Here is an 18,910-nt window from a genome sequence, read left to right on the forward strand (position 1 = left end):
ACTTAAACTCTGCGCTATGTTAAGTGTGACGTTCTAATCACTTCAGTGACAATGATAAATGCCAGTTGGAGGAATAAGTTTGAAGCTCTGGGAGAGGTTTGGTTGTAGATTTACTGTTGTGAGTCACCCACATGTAGGTGATATTTCCACTCACGGGGCTGGGAAGGATCACCCAGGGAGAGCTGGTCACCACATCAGAGAGTAGGGTGGAAGGCAGCTCCGGAATTACACAGCACACGCCAGCAGAGAACACAGGGCTGAGGGGTTTGGGGGAATGCGGTTGGGCCGGAAGCCAGCAGAGTGAAGCCTCTGGCTCTGAGCGGGCAAGAAAGGTGGGTCTGTGTCCGAATGGAGGGTGTAATCTCCTGTCCCCAGCATCTCTGAGAGATGGAATAAGGCTGGGACAGGAAAGAGAAGAGAGCACGAGATTTGCAACATGTGCAACGTGTACATCACTGTGGTGATTGGGACCAAAGCAGTTTGGGCCCAATTCTGACAGGCAAGGGTGAGGCTTTATATTTGGCAAGGCTATCCACCTTTCAAGTCCTGGGGAGTCTGACCATAGATAGGTTTTACTGTTTATCCCTGTGGTGTTCTTGTTTTCCAACAAAGACCATTTATTTCTTGTATAATAATGTCTACATGAATTGCAGAAGCACCCCACTGAGAGAAGCTCCTCAGTAGAACACGGCAGATCTTTACCATCCCTCCACCGTGACTTCTCCAACCCTACTCTTGTCTTTCTCCACTAGTATCATCCTTGTGTTTTCTGAGGTTGGTATTTCGTTGCCACTGCACTAATATGCATAAATTTGGAGTCTGGTGCCAGGCATCAGCCATGGCTGGGGCTCCTCTCCTCTCAGCTTCTGTAAGCCACCCCTCCCCACCCAACTCCATACCTGCCCAGATCATCCAGTTACACTTTCCATCCGCCTAGTTTCACCCACATGTACAGTGCCCCTTCCCACTGCCTACTTCCCTGGCTCTGAGAAAGGCAGGATTCCATAACGGGGAATTGAGTAGGGTCTCAAGTAAAAAGGATATGAATTTCGTTCTCCATCTGTAACTTGTTGGCTGTGTGATCTTGGAAAAATCTAACAGTGCTGTGCTTTGACATCCGTACCTGTAAAACGGGCTTGGTGTAAATCACATTCCTATCGGCTATGTGAGGGTTAGATGGGTGGACTTTTGTGGTCTTGGTACAGAGTAAGCAGCAGCGATGCGTGGACGAGTTGAGCCGGAATAGGCGAGAACAGGGATGCTTCAACATGTGATGGAGCCCCTCACATGATCCCGATACCGAACGGTGTATCTCCTCAGCACAGGGCGTGTGCTAGTCCGGTGACTTGTCTTTCCAGTCGTCCCACCTCTCCTGGATCCGCGATCACGCGCCCCTCACTCGTAGCTCGGGCTGACGCGGAGGTGGCTCATGCGCCTTTGCGTCCCAGCTTCTTGCCACGGAACACACGTCCCATCCAGACATCAGGCCCCGCCCCGCGCCCCAGGCGCGCCTCTCCAGCTAGCCGGCTCGGGTGTCAGAGCTGCCGCGCCCGCGGGCCGTGAGCGCTGATTGGCTGTGCCGCGCCGGCGGGCGGCCCGCGGGCTCACACACCCTCTCTGGTCAGCCAATGGGAGCGCGCACGTCATTGAGCTGGCGGCCCGCGAGTCGGCAGGCCTTCAATAAGCCACATTGTTGCACGAAACTCCAGCGCAGGAGTTCCAGGCCACTAGCAACGCCGTGTCACTCATCTACGAAGATTCGCTCGGCGGAGCATCGTGTGAGTGAGCCAAAGAGGTCCAGCTGCCCTAGTAGAGCTTGGCTGTGATTCTTCCTAAGTGACCCTGTGGCTGAAGCTAGCGCCTTGACACTGGGTAACCAAACAAGTCGCCAGGAGTGATACTTAGGCAGTTTTTAGCAGTTGTTACTCCAAAAACCTGTTTCTGGAGACCTGAGGCCCCCCCCCCGGCTGGCCTGCAATCGCTATTAGCTTGCTTTGTGCGCCGCTTGGGACTCCCGTTCCCCGTCCGGCAGCCAAACCCCGGTACAAAGCGGTCGCACAGCGCCACCGGCCTCCCCCGCAAGCTTTGCGCCTTGGTCTCCCAACTTCACGCCGTCTGGCCGCAGAGGGATGATTGCCTCGCATTTGATCGCCTGCTTCTTCACGGAGCTCAACCGTAACCAAGCGCAGAAGGTAAGCAAGCAGGCGCAGGGATGGTAGCTCACTTTCGACAGAGTTGCGTGGTTTCCCGGAACCCCTGGGTCCTGCTTCCTCATTCGGGGCTGTGGACGCGGAAAAAGTCGGGTAGCTGGGAGACTCCGGGGCACGAGGAGCCACGTCCGCTAGGCACTGGCCGGCTGGAGACTGCGAGTGCTCTCCTCTTCCCTGTAGCCCCGCGCGCGCTCGCCCTCTCCTACCCGCTTTTTTCACTGTTCTGGAGGGGCGCCTGCCGGCACGTAGTCAAGGACTGCTGGGGCCACGTGGGAGGAACCCCCCTACTCAAGACCGAGTTCCGGCGAGAGCACGTGGGGAGACCCGTGGCTGGGGGAGGAGGCTCAGTGGCCGCGTGGGGCATCCGGGGGCCTCCGGCGTTTAAGGATGCATTTAGGAAGCTTGCGGTTTCTCCTGTGGTTCCTCACCGCCCTGGGGAGACGACCGGAGGAAAAGCCCACCCCGAGAGAAGCGGGAAAAGAGGCAGAGAAACTGCCCGCGCGCCCCTTCCCCGGAACTGAGGCTCCCGGAACTTCAGGCTCGGCGAGGGGCGTCCATTCTCCCGTATCCGCCCCCCAAGATCTGCCTCGGGATCGCCCCGTGTCGCGTTCCGGAGGTTCGCTCTTGAGTTGGGGTTGGATTTTTGTACACTTTTTAGTTTGCGCTTAAAAGTTGCTCGGAAAGGACCACTCCCTCTACACCCACCCTCGCTTTCCCAGATTTTTTGAGGTTTTTGTTCTGAAAACGAACTTTTTTTTTCCCTCCTGCCAGAAGCCCCGATCTGTCTGCGCCTACCTGGCTCTTCCCCCACCCAACCCGAGCTTTCTCGGCGGCCCGCAGGTCATTTACATAAGAAAGAGCCTCCGGCCAGCCGGGTTTTTACTCTCTGCCTCGGGGTGTAAAGGTGGCAGTGGGTCAGGTTCAGACTCCGGGCCCTCAAATTCGAGGGGAATCGAGTTTCTGAACTGTCCCAAATTCAGGGATTGGGTTCTGGCCGGGGTCTTGGCTAGGATTTGAAGAAGGGCGTGGTTGGGGGGGTTGTTTTAAGGCCGAGGCAAGTACTGAGTGTTGCTCAATTACATACTTAAAATTTCAGTGTCTAATGGGAACACCTTTTAGGGAGAATGTCTGGACATCCTCTGTGGGTCTTCCGGCTGTATCCTCATTCTGGCGGTCCTGATTGGCATAGGGGAGCGTTTCATGTTTCCAAAGCCTTGGAAGATGAATCTCAGGGTTGCGCTGCGTAGGTCAGATTAGCCTTGAACATACTATGTAGCCCAGGCTGACCTCGAACTCAGAGCGATCCTCCTGCCTCACCCTCCCCAGCTCTGGGATTACCGGAGTGGGGCCACCATGTCCTGCCTGGTGTGTACTTTAATTCAGTTAATTTAAAACCGTGCCTTTGAGCTGACAGGATCTTGACAGTTTCTATATGTTTCTCTGGCCAACATATGAGTTAACTCTTGGGGAAGACGGTCATCTCTTGGCAAGTCCTGAAGTAAAAGGTGGAGGGTCATTAATATGAGAGGTCTTCTCATATGAGTGAATATTGCTCCAGGACATTTTAATTTCACAAATTTACTTATTCCCAGCCTTAGAGGTAGGGCTGGAACTGTGGAGTTACACTACTCTTGTGGCCTGGAATGGGAATTATCTCTCTCCTGTCCCAGAGTGGAAATAGATTTAGTTAAAGTGTCTGGAAATGATTTTGAATCCCCACACACCACAGGGCCTTGTAGCCTCTTTGGACCACCCATTTCTTTTTTCTTTCTTTTCTTTTCTTTTTTTTTTTTTTTTTTCGAGATATCAGAGATCAAACTCAGGACCTTTCGCTTGCAAGGAAGTCATGGTGCCCTGGAGCTAAATCCCTGACCCCATCCATTTCTTTTTGTATGACTTAGATAACTGAAGCCTTGTCCACTTTGTGGAGTGGTGATGAAGTGCAATAATGTGAAAACATCTTTCCTGTAGGCATCTCTTCTCTACACTTGCAGCCAGCCACCTTTTAGCCTATGAAGTTTCCTTGAGGACACTTGGGTGTATTTCTTCTAAGTTACCAATGGGGGCAGAATTGAATAAGGTCTTTAACTCACAAGGTGTCAGGCTTGGGATTTAGACTCCTAGTTTAGGTGAGTAAAGCAGGCTAATGTGAGCAAAGTCGTTTGATTCCAGCTGCAACTAGGAAGAGGAGAATCAGATTATTTTGGGAGTGTTCTGATGAATTGCTCCTGGAAGGAAACATTAAAGAAGGCTGAAGCTTGAGTTTTACTTATTTACTTGTTTGTTCTTTTTGAGATCAGGGTTTTACTATGTAGTTGAGGCTGGCCTTGAACTCACTATGTTGTCCAAGCTGGCGTCCAACTTGGCAGCAATCCTTCTGCCTCAGCCTCCGGAGTGCTGGGATTACAGGCGTGTGCCACCACTCCCGGCCTTTATTTATTTAGAGACAAGGTCTCTGTGTAGCCCAGGCTGGTCTCAAAATCATGGCAGTCCTCCAGCATCAGCCTCTCTAGTGCTGGGATTATAGGCATTAGCCACCATGCCTGCCCGAAGCTTAAGTTTTATTTATGTATTTGTTAGTTTATTTAATTTATTTGTTTTTGAGACAGAGTCTCACTATGTAGAGCTTGAGTTTGAGTCTTGAAAGGGTCTTGGTTTGGCTTGTCCTGAAATCCATTTGTGATAACATCATCTCACACATTACAGTCTTTCGAGCATTGGAGGGCTAGGGAAATAGCACCATCCAACTCCTGGATGACAAGCCCAGTGTTTTGAGGCATTGGGTAGAGTGTAAGGGTTATTGCTAATTTTTGCCAATTAAAGCTTTGGAACTCAAGAGCAAACACAGCATATCCTGTGTATCTGGCACTGTTCTAAGCTTTTGACATAGGTTAGCTCATTGAAACAACTTCATGAGATATGTACGAATGGGTTACAAGATTTTTGTAAGAGCACTATGTTCCTTTTTCTCTTTCGTAAGAGCATCATGCTCCTAACCACATGCTCACCTGTCTCTGGGGAACACTAGTGGGCTCCTGGCTTGTGCCTGTGTCTGTCTACTCATGGATACTGGCAGCATTCCCGCCCAGTAAGTCTGGAAGTGAACTGGCTCTCCTGCTGGGTTGATGACTGACACCAGTACCCACTGGCAATTCCCTCTGGGAGCCCTGGATTCATTTTCACTAATTTTCCTTTCTTACTGCTACATCTTTGTCACTTGCTATGTGGATTACTTGGGAGGCTTTGCATTTCTCATTTCTAGTCTCTTTTTGGAGCCAGGCTAGATTATTTCAGAAGCCTTCCACAGCTCTGTATTGGCTACTGCAAGCCACTTGGCTCTACCCCTTATTCAGCTTCGTCTTCCTCTCCATTTTTTTTATTCTCCAGGGACTTGAGTCACCATGCCTCAGCTACGGCTGTTCATGTGAGATTGTTCTGCCCTTGCCCTTTCTGTGACCCTGAATATTCAGACGGGCTTTTATTCCATTTAACACCCTCCCCTCAAAAGCTAGTTCCTCTTTCACACTGTTTGCTGCTTTCTACCTTGCCTGGGTGCCCATGTTGCTGAATTGAATCTTTCAAGGCATTTGTTTCATTTTCCCATACGTTAGAGTTGGTACTGTCCAGTTCTAGTTTCTTCCATAGGGCAGGGAGAATCCTGGCCATTCAGTTTTGTCACTGCAGCTTCTGGTCACTAATAAGTACAAGAATAAAGGAGGGGACCTTTGTGGAGAAAGAAACAGAGCAAGGGATGGGCGTGTAGACGCTTCAAGGGCAAGCAATTTCTCAGGGCTAGTTCTCCAGAAGCCTGGCTTGCCAGGGCTGATCCTGAGGGGCAAAGAGGGAGAAGGGCGTGTTTCCTTCTCCAGCAATCAGGGCTTGTGTCGCCTATGTGTGTGTGGTCATTTTATTGAGGTGAATGAATGCAAGACGCAAGATTTTTGTCTCAGGAATCAGAGCTGAGTTAACTATAAAAGCGAAATGAAGTATATAATTCTTTTGCCATCAATCAGACTACAGACTTGTGACATTTAACTCCCACCATGAAATATGTAGAGCTCACTTAGGCTCCTTACTATATAGCAAGGGGTAGCCTTCAACTTGGACTTGGGTGGGGATTGTCTTGGGAGCAGATTCAACACAGCCTCTAAGAGTCTAAATAGGCAAGAATTTCTCTCTCTCTCTCTCTGTCTCTCTCTCTCTCTCTCTGGTACTGGGATTGAATGAACTCAGATCCTTGTGCTTTCTAGGCAGGAGCAGTGTCACTGAGTTAAATCCCTAGTCCTAGATAAGAATTTAATGTCCCTTTGAGAAGTTACTAAAGGTGCAAGGCCCTCTGCAGGCTATGTGAGAAGCAACCAAGAAACCTTTCAGATGTCTGGAGAGATAAGGTTCCAGGAACAAAGCCATCATGATTGCTTTATGGGGAGTTAGACCTCAGAACCTTGATGTATTTTGAACACCTACTGAATGCTATTAAAAGTAGTAGGAGTGGCCTACTGATTAAAACCTTAATCCAATTATTTTTGACTGGGTCAGTTTTGGTTAAGTTAACTATCATTGACAGGTACATTGTGTCACTTGTTCAATTTGTAACATCTTAGTATCCTAATACTACTCCTTCCCCTGCTCAAAAGACAATGGATGGTATTAAAAATGTTTTGTAGCTCTTGCTGAATAACTATCTGCCTTATATCACCAAGGTTCTATTTCAGAGAACGCTAAGAATAATTTTTTTCTTTACGCTTTCGTGAATTAAAATTCTCTCTGAGGCTCCTCAGCCAAAGCCAACATCTTTTTTAAACATCACTTTTTTTTTGGTGCCGATCAAACTTGGGACCTTGCGCTTGTGAGGCAGGTGGTGAAATCACTGAGCTAAGTCCCTGGCCCCATCTTTTTTTTTTTTTTTTTAACATCACTTTTCAAAGTTGAACTTTTCTAGTACCTGAGGAGTTTGGGGGCAGTTGACCCCTTTCCAAGGAGAATCAGCAACACAAACTGCAAACTTAAAATGTGGCAGCTGGAGTAAGGAGATAGGATGTGCCAAAAAAACTTGGGCACCCTAGAAAACCGGCTTCCTTTGTTCAGACAAACTTCCTGTTTAAAAAAGCAGCTCTTGATAAGAGGTCCTTCATCATCATTGTGGGGTTGTAGAGTCAGCAGGTTTGGTTTGTCTTCTAACACTGTGTTGTCCTTCATTGCCACTTCAAAGCAGTAGGGGTGGGGTGTGGCAAATCAAATCCCAGAGTTCGCTAGATTTTTTTTTTTTTTTGAGATCAAGTCTCCCTGTGTAGTTCAGGATGGCCTTGAACTCACTGTACAGCCCAGGCTGTATCCTCCTGCCTCAGCCTCCTAAGTGCTGGGATTTCAGGCATGCACCACACACCTGGGTAGATGTCTTTTTTTTTTTTTTTTTTTTTTTTTGTACTGGAGATCAAACTCAGGTCTTTGTGCTCGGAGGCAGGAAGTGGAACCACTGAGCTAAATCCCCAGCCCTGTTGCTGTTATTTCTAAGACAGTTTTCTCCACCTTGGTGCTGTTGACATTTTGGCCCAGAAAATTTTGAGAAAAGCTGGCTATCCTAGCCTATCCTAAAGAGTAAGAATTTCTATTCTACCCAGATTTTTAGGGGATGCTGTGGGGTAGGAATAAAGCTTATGCCTTTTTATTGTTTTTCCAAGCGATATTTTTCATCTAGGAGTGAATTTCCTTTCAGTGGACTTTTGCAATGTCTGGAGACGTTTTTGGTTGTCACAAGGTTGGTGGATGAGTATGCTTTACTGTTGTTTAGTTAGGTGCTAGGGATGGATGATAACTAACCCTACAATGTACAGGGTAGCCCACTGGGTTAGTTAGCTATGATGAATACCTGAAAACAACAATTTAGAAGAAAGATCTACTTTGGCTTACGGTTTCATTCACTTTTGGCTGGTTCCATTGCTGTGTGCTTGAGGGGAGGCAGAAGAACATCGTGTTGGAAGGGTGTGATGGAAGAAAGCCGCTCACCTCCTGGCATCTAAGAAGCAGAGATTGGAAGGGGCCAGGGACAAGGTCAAGGTGTAGTTCCTCCAAGATCACACTTCCCCCATGCCCCACTCCCCTCAACTAGGTGGGTTCTGAGGGGCAGGAGCTTGTTGATGTTTCTCTGTTCTCACCCAGAAAGAAGTAGGCAGTGCCAGGGCTCTTGTCCTGGGGAGACCCTCACTGTGGCTGTGTTGGAGTTTCCGTGAAGGCTGGGCATCTGCCAGACTTCCAAACAAGGCAGGCACATGAGCTGGAGAAATGTGAGTTGGGGAGCTGCCATGGCTGGGGAGCAGAGGAGAGAGGCCAGTGGCACCCCTGAGTGGTAGGGACAGTCTAGCAGTTCTTGGGGCAGGTGGTATGGTGAAGCACAGTTGGGCTCCCTGCACTTGAATCCTGGTTTATCACACAGCCGGCTTGGGCCAGTTATGAAACTTCTCTAGGCTTCAGTTACTTCCTTTTGTAAAAGGAAATGATTGTTGAGTTGAGATTGAGACTTAATATGTCAAGCTCTTAAGGACTGTTTCTGCTTTATGTATTATGTATTACTGCAGGGAGAAAGGAACCTTCTTAGGTACCCTGCTGCACTAGCCACCTGGACAGGAGCAGAAAGACTGTGTATTGCTCAAGGGCCTCTTTTAGAATGTTTGGGTCCAGGCTCAGTTGTGCTCTGATGTCAGATTAGGTCAGAGGACAGAGGGGCAGAGGGTAAAAAGTTTCTGAAGCTGGGAGAGGAAGAAGCATCTTCAGTGGTCTTTTCGACTCATGATAAATCAGCTTTTCTGGGCATAGAAGACCCATCCTAACTAGCTGTACTGTTTCTCTGGGGAGGGTGGTATCCTGTTTGGGGGGGCTCGGATGCCCTGCCCATTGGTGCACTCCAGGTTGAAGTATCCTCATGATTCCACAGAGCTGCACTGAGTGATCTCAGCATCGTTCCAGCTCCCCCAGGAACTTCCCCCAGAGAACAGGAGGGCAGAGGCTCCAGAGGACAGAAGCGAAGGCTGCTCCTACTTTGCTTCTGCTACAGAGTTTTCCAGTTGGATTATTTGTTTGTTTGTTTGTTTTTGGTACCGGTGATCAAACTCAGGACCTTTGGGTTAATATGTAGGCCCTGTGCCTCTGAGCTAAATCTGTGGCTGTCCAGTTGGATTCTTGCTCTTCCTTCCTGACATCTGTCCCAGACTGGCTGGGGAAACTGCTTGAGGCTCCCTGGGCTGAAAGGTCACAAGACCATGTCAAGGGTGGCTTGGCTCCCCTCAATGTCCAGAGATCCCCTGAAGGGATCTGGGCCTGAAGGAATCAGGTGCTCTCACAGTCTTTTGGCCCATTGCATGGAAGTTCCTGGCTACCTTGGACCTCAGTGGAGAGTCCTTTGCCCCTCATATTCAGACCCTGGGCTTCTGAGTGTCACCTCCTGCTGACACTGGAGTGCCTCAGGTTTTGACAGAGCCCTGGGGATTCTCTATGTGGGACCCACATTCTCTAGCCCTTGAACAACTTTTATCTTGCCTACTCAGGAGCCTTGGCTCTCTTCCTGTTAATAGAGAATCTCATTTCCCTGGAAGTGCCACCTTGTTTTACAGGTGGTCATAAGCTGGACATTCTTTTCCTGGAGGGACCTGTGGTGAGCCTTATCTCAGTGCCAATCGGCAGAATGGGTCAGGGCTTTAAGATTCTGGCCCTGGAGCCCTTGGGGTTCACCCAATCATCCTTCCCACCTGGAGATAATCTGAATTCTTTTTTTTTTTTTTTTTTTTTTTTTTTTTTTTTGTACAGTGTTTTTTTGTAGGCTGGCCTTGAATTCACTATGCAGCCCAGGCTGGCCTAGAACTGAGATCCTCCTGCCTCAGCCTCCCAAGCACTGGGTTTACAGGTGTGTGAAAGCATGCCTGGCAAACCACCTAAATTCTTAAAAGGCCTTATACTCAACCTCTCTTTTTTGTTTAAGAGAGTTTCAGGATGGGCTAGTTAGATTACAATGAAGTCACATGCAACTTTATTTTTGGCAGTGCTGGAGACCAAAACCAGGGCCTTGCACATGGCTAGGCAAGTGCTCTACCACTGTAGCGAGTGAGCTACATCCCCATGCTTATTCCTCTTTGCTTTGGCATTTCTATCATCTGAAAAAGGAAGGAATAATGCCAGATAAACCACCTAACATCTGTAATTAGGGTTAAATGAGTGCATCTGAGGCTCTTTTCCTTCTTTCCCATTTGAGGAGCTTCCTCTGCCTGCTTCCTTCATCTTTTCCCATTTTTTTCTCTCAGTTGTCCTCCATGAAGCCTTCCAGTTGTGTCCTGTCTGTTTCTTCCCCGCAAGGGTCTGCAAGCTGACAGACATTTGCAATGCTTCTAAGAGCTGACCTCTGTTAATACACTGCACTGTGCAGTAGCTCAGGCCACCCTCAAAGTGCCCAGTAAGGTGGGTACTTTATCTGTCCTTTGGATGAAGACACCAGGCACAGAGAGGAACAGCACATTGCCCAAGGGCAAGCTAGGATTCATGAGGCAATCTGACTCCTGAACCCAGGCATACACATTACTGCCCCCCCTTGCACGGGATTGCTTGGGACAAATGGAAGTTTCATGGGGTTGAGTCAGGTGTCAGCTGGGAAGGGACCTTTGGGATGAAGTCTTCCAAACCCTTCAACTTACAATTAAGAAAGCTGATAGATGTTATGTACTCAGCAGCTCCAGCACTCATAAAATAGACCTCAGATCTGTAATCCAGTTTCCTGATATCTGTCCTGTTTCCTTTACTAAACACCATCAGTGTAGCATGAACCTTCATCTTTATTTTACTATTTTTTAAAAAAAGTTTTTGTTGTTGTTGTTGGTGTTTATTGAGACACAGTCTCTCTTTGTAGTTCAGGCTGGCCTTGAAGCCTAAGCAAGCCTCGAACTCACAGCAATCCTCCTGCCTCAACCTCGAGAGATTACAGCCTCTGGGAACAAAGGCATGTACCGCCACACCTGGGATGAACTCTTTTCTTTTCTTTTTGAGACAGGGTCTCACTATGTAGTGAGACTGACCTGGAACTCACTATGTAGCTCAGACTGGTCTCAAACTCACAGTGATCTTCCTGCCTCAGCTTCCCAAGTGCTGGGATTACAGGCATGCGCCACCACACTCAGCCTGGCATGAGCTCTTTAAAGTGTGGGTTCCCCAAGAACAAAGCCAGGATTTGCTTTGTGGGCTGTCCCTGTGGGAACCTATAATTTATTGTTCAAGCTGGGGTACTTTTGAGAGTTAAATAAGCACAGAGGTTCCTGTTCCTAGGCATGCCACTGCCACAGGTGTAAACTTAGATCATCTTGGGTGAACAGGGATGCCTGGGTGTCTTGCCTATGGAGTGTGGGGTCTTGGTAGGAGGGACAAACTGGCCTAGGCATGAAGCAGAGGGACAGGGCTAGAGGGACTTGGCTCAGCAGGTGGTCACTTGGTAGCAAACTAGAGAAGGGAGTGCAGGTGTCACTGTGGGTCAAGAGGCTCAGAAGCAGGCTCTGGTCACTGGCATGGGGCTGTCTAGGGACAGGTGGCCTTTGACCTCTAGGGAATCTAGTGTAATACGCAGGGCAGGCATGGTCCCATACAGCAAGGGCACAGGCCTGAAGAATGAGGTTAGATGCAGCACAGTCTGGAGTAGTCAGCTCTTCCTTCACTGAGTTGTTCTTTCTCCCAGCTCCTCTTGGCGTTTCTGTATCCCCTTGTAGAGAGCCATTACATTTCTTGAACATCTACTGCATCCTCAGTTTTTTTGTTTTTTTGTTTTTGGTGCCGGGGATCGAACTTGGGTCCTTGTGCTTGTGAGGCAGGTGGCAGAACCACTGAGCTGAATCCCCAGCTGCATCCTGAGTTTTGAGAGAACTGCTGGCAGCCTAAATATGAAGTAGATTTAGTTAGTGCCTGAGTCCTCTGGGACTATTGAGGAGAGAAGCAGGGTGTCAAAAGTGCATCGACGGGCTGGGGATTTAGCTCAGTGGCACCACTGCCTGCCTCTCAAGCCCAAGGTCCCAAGTTCCATCTCTGGTACCAAAAAACAAAACAAAAACAAAACAACAACAAAAGAACAACCATTGGTATTACTGGCTGGGGAGAGGATATTTATTTGAAAGTGAATGTGAATTAGGCCCAAGGAGAACATTCTAGGCATGGGAGTCAGTACATGCACATCCCTAACATTTTCAAGGTAAATGCTGCTTAGAATTGTGATGTGAGTGACATAATAATGAATCCGAATTTTATTACAGTGGACAAAACCGGCCACTTCTGCCCTCACACCTTCAGTTTGTAATCACATGTTGGCTTATTTGCCTCCTGCCATGTGTGGGGCCCTTTGCTGGAAGAGGCGGTGTCTTCTTTTCCACACCCAGCCCTGGCATACCCAATTTGGTATTCAGTCAGGATCCTTGGGTAAATGGCCAGGGTCTTGAACACCTGGGGCAGGCTCTTCATTTTTCACTTCTGCTCTATGGAGCAGACTGAGGACAGGAGGGCCCGGGGACGGGTGCTCCAAATGCCCATCTCCTGGACCTGGACAGGTGCTGCTGCCTGAGGTCTGTCTGGCTGTAACTCGATGCAGCTGAGAGCAAGAACTGGAAGAACAGGAAACCCCGTGACTCACGACTGTGCAACAGGATCCTGGAGGAGTGGCTCATGTGCTCCCCGGTCAGCGCCACAGTTACCCTGCCACTTGGGCTTGTGAGCACATGGTGCTTCAGCACTGGAATCTTCCTAAGTGGCACGGCGGACCCTGGGAGAGGCCTCCTCTTCTTGACTGAAGAAAGTGTGGCAGCTCTGTTAACTTTCGATCAGCTGGGTTTCAGAGGACAAGCACTCCAAGAACCCTTTTTATGCTCCTGTGTGTCCTCTCCAAGTCATCTCTTTTGCCTTTATCAGAAACATCTGGCCTTGCCTTGGCAGGTGTACAGGATAAACTTGCTGCTCTTTGCACAGCCTTGGTCCTCCCAGGAGACTGAGGGCATTATTAATGAGGTCATTGAGAGCAGTAGCCCAGCTTTCCTGGGATGGACACACCTGTGCCCCAGGTGGGGACACTTGGCTGGACACCGGATGTTGTGGGTCCTGCCAGGGACAAGGCTTGCGGTTTGGGGAGGCTTCTCCAAGCTTTGATTTCCTTGTCAAATTTTTGTGGTAAAACACTGACAAAGGAATAATGCAAAAAAAGAATTCTTCTGATACTTATTAGCAAGTATGTATCAGCATATAGTCACTGGAGGGCTATATATGGCTGGATTTAAACTCTGAATCTCCCTGTGGGGTTGTCCTCTTTCGTTGAGACAAGGCCTCACTTATGTAGTTTAGGCTGTCCTTAAACTCACGATGTAGCCAGGCTGGCTTCAAACTTGCTGTGATCCTCCTGCCTCAGCCTCCCTAATGCTCGGATCACAAGCATGTGCTACCATGCCCAGCTGGGATTGTCCTTTTTTGACCTCTGATCTCCCTTGGTGCTTTAACCATGTGTGCTAGGTAGCTGAGGGGCAAATTTGTATCCTCGCTCTTTTGCTTCCTACATTTAAAAAAATTGAAGTATAATGCCTTTAGGAAACAGGACACACGTGGTCACTGTCACCCAGATCCAGTAACAACGACTACCGGCGCCAGCCTCACTTTCTGATACTCCTCCTTCCCCTTCTCATACCACTAAGTGTAATCACTGTGATGACTTCTACCAGCATAAATCTGTTTTTATACTTAATACGAATGACTCACTTTGTGAGGGTGTCTGTCCTCTTGTGTCTGTTTCTTCCACCCAACATTACCTTGTGAGATTCATTCTGCTGCATGCTGTGGTAGGCGGTGCATGCTCATGCCATGTAGGGCCTCCTGCCACACCTTGCTTTAGCTGTGGTTGATTTAAAGCAGGCAAGAGTAAGTCATAAAGGCCCTTCACTTTCAGAAGGCATCGCCCTTCCTAAATTTCCAGGAGGGCAGGTTGGACTATGTAGATGACTTAATTGTATCTTCAGAACAAGAATGTGTGTTAAGAAAGCTGAAATATGATAGGTTGGTTTGCTTGGGGTGTAGAAGCTAAGAGGTAGCAGTTAGCTAGTGTTTCTGAAGTGCCACCTGGAAAGAATGTTCTAGGTATTAACAGAAACACTAAAAGTCTGGAGAAAAGCAAGATTTCATCATTGTCCCTGCATCCTTTGCTCTGACACTTCTAAGCTTGTACAGTCACTTTCTTGTCCTATTTGATCACTCAAATTCACCCTTCTGCCAGGAGGGTGTGTCCTGTAGAAATGAATGTGAGCGTTTGCTCATTCATGTATTATTTTCTGCCTGATTACTGAAAAGCTTTGGCAACTTGGGTCAATTTTCAGCAAGAGGATTTCTAGAATAAGAGTCATCAAATGGGCAGGAATAATGACCAAAAAACTTTAAGGATAGTTCACTGGAGTTGAGGACAGAATTCTGAGATTCCTGATAGTTAAGGCAAAAGGACAGCTTTCTGTGAATCAGTATTTTCATCCTGTTGGCCCATTGTAGGGAACGTGGTATATCTGGGCACCCATGTTTCTACACCATCCTGTAGGGAATTGGCTGGCCAAGGAGGGGAGAAGGTTAGTGAACAACACAGCAGCTTTACTCCATAGGGTGATCTTTATGCTCCTTCTATCCCATGATTCCTTGCTTAGAAATGATAGAATTACATCTACCAGCTGCTTGTAGCTCAAGAGTTTTTTCTAGGTGGGGGAAAAAAAATCTACATAGTTCATACGAATAGTTCTGGAAATTCTTTTTTGGTAAGTGTCTTTAGTTGCATTGTTTTGGCAGCCTTGATGTCCAGAATTGACTCCAAATGTTTACCTTTCTTGGTCATTTTGACTTTGGGGAAGAGCCAGATGTTGTATAGTGGCAGATCTGGTGAATAAGCTAGATGAGGTCACACTAATTTTTTATGGGCCTCTTTTGCCTTTGGATGGCACTTGGCAGCAGCAGTTATGGTTTTTTTTGTTTTTTTGAGACAGGGTCTCACTATGGAGTTGAGACTGACCTGGAACTCACTATGTAGCCCAGGCTGGTCTCAAACTCACAGCCATCCTCCTGCCTCAGCCTCCTGAGTGCTGGGATTACAGGCATGTGCCACCACACCTGGCTTAGTTATTGTATTTTTTAACCTCACCTTGAAAGACACTAAAAGAGGACTCCCAGAGCTGCTTTAGAAAGTAACAAAGATGAAGGAATAAGTGTTTGAAGTGAGGGGAACTGTTAATGGCAATGTCTTTTAGTGTAATAAATTAAAAAAATTTAAACATATATTTTGATTACCTCTGTACACTGATACTTTGTATGTCATTGGTGTTCAATGAATATTTTACAGTGGGAGGCTTTCAGATTACAACAGTGGTCAGGGATTTAGGTTGAATGATACTAAATCTTACAGATTTAGAAATATAAGATTTTTAAAAGCCTTTCCAGGTACTCAAGGTAGGATTTATAATACTTTCTTTAAATAATCAAGGTTCAAATATTACTCTTTTCTACACATAACTATACTTTGATTCTTGCTGAGACCAGGTAGGGTAGGCTCAGGATCCAGGCATTAGCCACCAACCACTCTTAGAGTTGGCCTGTGAAATGAGGTGGATCCTTCTGGGCCCACAGGGTTGTCATTCATCTGGGTGATACAGATTCCAATCTCAACGGTGTGTCCTTGGCCAACGCTGCTTCCTGACAGACGTCTTCCTCTAATCCCTTCCTTCTTGGGGCCCTGTACCTGACCAGGGCCGTGCCTGACCCAAGCAACGCTCTGAGGTGTTGCCTCTTTGAGAATGACCTTTTGATTCCTCTGTTCCTTCCATTGTTACCTTTTTTTAAAAGTGCATGTTTGCAGTACATAATGTTTACACTCCTTGTGTGAAGCTGGTACATTACATACCACATCTTAATTCTTTTTTTGTATCCCTTTTTCTTCCCCTCTCCATTTCTTTATCTCCTCATTTTAGAAAAATTTATCTCCCCACTTATTATCTATCTTTTATTTTGCTCTTTGCAGTGTTCCCTCCTTTTGATGCTGATCTGGGAGGATACTTTGGCACTTAAAGGGATGGGATTGGTTGGTGTGTTATGGGTAAAATGAAACTGACCAAAATTGCCTGATGAGAAAGTCCCTGTCTTCTCAACATTGTTGAATAGATTTCAACTAAAGCTGCTACCTCATTCTTTTTTTTTTTTTGGTTTTTTGAGACAGAGTCTCACTACTGAGTTGAGACTGACCTGGAACTCACTATGTAGCCCAGGCTGGTCTCTGAACTCATAGCAATCCTTCTGCCTCAGCCTCCCAAGTGCTGGGATTACAGACGTGCGCCCCCACGCCCGGCCTGTACCTCATTCTAATACTCACCCTTGCCTCTCGGGCAGGCAGGCAGGCAGACAGCTTTCCCAAACTGCAGCCAGGCTTTGCTCTGGCCTGTCTCTGGGTTCTCCAGCTTGGAAGAACCCCTCATTTCCTCTTTGACCCAGATAAGAGACTTACGGAGAAGCAGCCCTGTGTGATAGGCCCACAAACTAGAGAAAGAGATGGAACAATCTGGGGAAACAGCCTTTGGCTTATTAACTCTGAGTGTGACTAAATGAGGGTGAGAAATGTCATTGTTCCTCTGAGGGTGCCACTTGGCAGAGACAAATTCAGCAGAAAGAGGAGAAAGGGTAGAAGAGGAAGTTTGGCACTTTTTAATTATGCTTCTGTTTATAGGGCTCTTTATCCCATTTTATAGTGAGGAAACTGTAACTCAGGAGTGAGTTTTCCACTGTTGTATACTCGTGCAAGTGCTAATGAAAGGATTTACTCACTGCTTTTTCTGGTGTCAAAGCCCTTACTTTACTACCACCAGTGGCAAAAATGTTGAGGTTCAGGCTGGATGATTCTGCTTTGATAGTTTCCAACAACTCATATCTCTTTCCAGCAAGTGCAGGGTTTGTCTTTTTAGCATCCAGCACCCTGGGTCAACACAGGATTATTTCACAGGGACACACTTGGCCTAAAGTCTTTCACTGTTGGCTTTCAGAGACCCCAGGCAGAAAAGTGGTAAAAATGATCTTAAATAGTGTTGACTACAACACAGTCAGTCATTATTCCATTACTGGGAAATGGAAATCTGCCTGGGACAGGAAGGTGTCAGAGCCCCCAGCTGTTGAGGTGTTCATTTGGTGAGTCAGAATGGATATTTGGAATCCTTAATGCTTTTAAAAAAGTGTCTCGTGATTCTTTGATGTACATTCAATTCTGGGAACTCATCGCAAGTGGTAAAATGGATATCGGGCAGGAATCACCAGATTTATCTTTGATTGAGGCAAAGCTTTCTTTATTTTTTTAAAATTTATTTTATTTTACTGTTTTTTTGAGGCAGGGTTTCACTATGTAGTTGAAACTGACCTGGAACTCACTATGTGGCCCAGGCTGGTTTTGAACTCACAGTAATCCTCCTGCCTCAGCCTCTGAGTGCTGGGATTACAGGCATGCGCCACCACACCCGGCTTACTGTTATTTTTTTTGTTTTGTTTTGTTTTTTGTTTTTTGTTTGTTGAGACAGGGTCTCATTATGTAGGTCAGACTGCTATGGAACTCACTGTGTAGCCCAGGCTGGTTTCAAACTCATAGCAATCCTGCCTCAGCCTCCTGAGTGCTGGGATTACAGGCATGGACCACCACCTGGCTGAGGCAAAGCTTTCTAATTCAAACAGTGGAATTTAGAGAAGTAGTGAGCCTCATAAGCTTTGAAGCATTAGAATATGGACTGGATAACTACTGAGTGGGAGAGAGACAAAGGCTGTAAAGGCAGATGCTGTATTCATTTCTCTGAGATTTTGAACTAGTAACCCTACAGGACTTTCCTTTATTAAGTGGATGTTTTTTAGCTGTCTCCCTGCTAAAAACTTGGTACACTTTATCTCCTGCATGCTTTTCTCCCATAACTCTGGGCCAGGTGCTCTTTCCTTCTGGCTGAGGTACCAGGAGCCTGATATGAAACAGAGTGACAGTTGGGTTCTCCCTGATTTAGACCAAGGGATTCAAACAGTCCAAGAGAGCTTTCTAATATGTGATGGCAACAAGAGACTTGCAAGAAATCCTCATTTGTGCAATCCCAATCCCACCAGAATAGAGTGATCTCTCTTTGGGATGGGGGAAGGCATAGAGAAGAGGCTGAATCCTGATGAGGGGGAAGAAGCTGCCCCTTCACCATTGTCTCCTACTCTGTCCTTACCTAGCCTGTGCAGACCTTGTATTTGTGATTCCTTGTTTGTACACGGGCAGTCATGGAGGGGTTGGCCGGTATACCAGGAATTTTCTGTCCTCCTTCGCACAGCTGCTTTCAGTGTTTTACCCCAGACTCTGGTTTTTCCATGTATGGCATCTTGGAGGAATGATAAAGGATCAGTATTGGTTAGGACTTTTGAGAGACGACGGCTGCCCATTATTCAGTAGGGGGCAGGGACAATCCCAAAGAGAAGGGCGTGCTCGACCCATGGGAGATGTAAGGGACTTTCTCTTCTCTTTTTTTTTGTCAAAATAAAAATAAAGTAAGCTCTGCCTCAATCAAAGATAAATCTGGTAACTCCTGCCCGATATCCATTTTACCACTTGTGACAAGAGTTCCCAGAATTGAATGTACATCAGAATCACGAGACACTTTTTTAAAAGCAGTAAGGAT

The 18,910-nt window shown here is 47.2% G+C and overlaps 1 protein-coding gene across 2 annotated transcripts in view; it reads left to right on the forward strand.

Annotated features, from left to right (window-relative positions):
* Nucleotides 1–1,697: 1,697 nt before the first annotated feature.
* Hk2 (hexokinase 2) overlaps nucleotides 1,698–18,910 on the forward strand; it is a 61,646-nt gene continuing 44,433 nt past the window's right edge. The window contains exon 1 of one of the 2 annotated variants that reach the window (XM_033765047.1): nucleotides 1,698–1,778. Coding sequence is in view for 1 of the 2 variants with exons in the window: in XM_010631599.2 (XP_010629901.1) it covers nucleotides 2,130–2,192 (63 nt within the window). In the remaining variant the exon portion in view is untranslated. Of the gene's footprint in view, nucleotides 2,193–18,910 lie in introns of both variants that reach the window. The other variant, XM_010631599.2, reaches the window with a different exon arrangement.

The sequence above is a fragment of the Fukomys damarensis genome, unplaced genomic scaffold (genome assembly GCF_012274545.1).
Source record: "Fukomys damarensis isolate Sample0158 unplaced genomic scaffold, DMR_v1.0_HiC HiC_scaffold_2, whole genome shotgun sequence".
Lineage (NCBI taxonomy): Eukaryota > Metazoa > Chordata > Mammalia > Rodentia > Bathyergidae > Fukomys > Fukomys damarensis.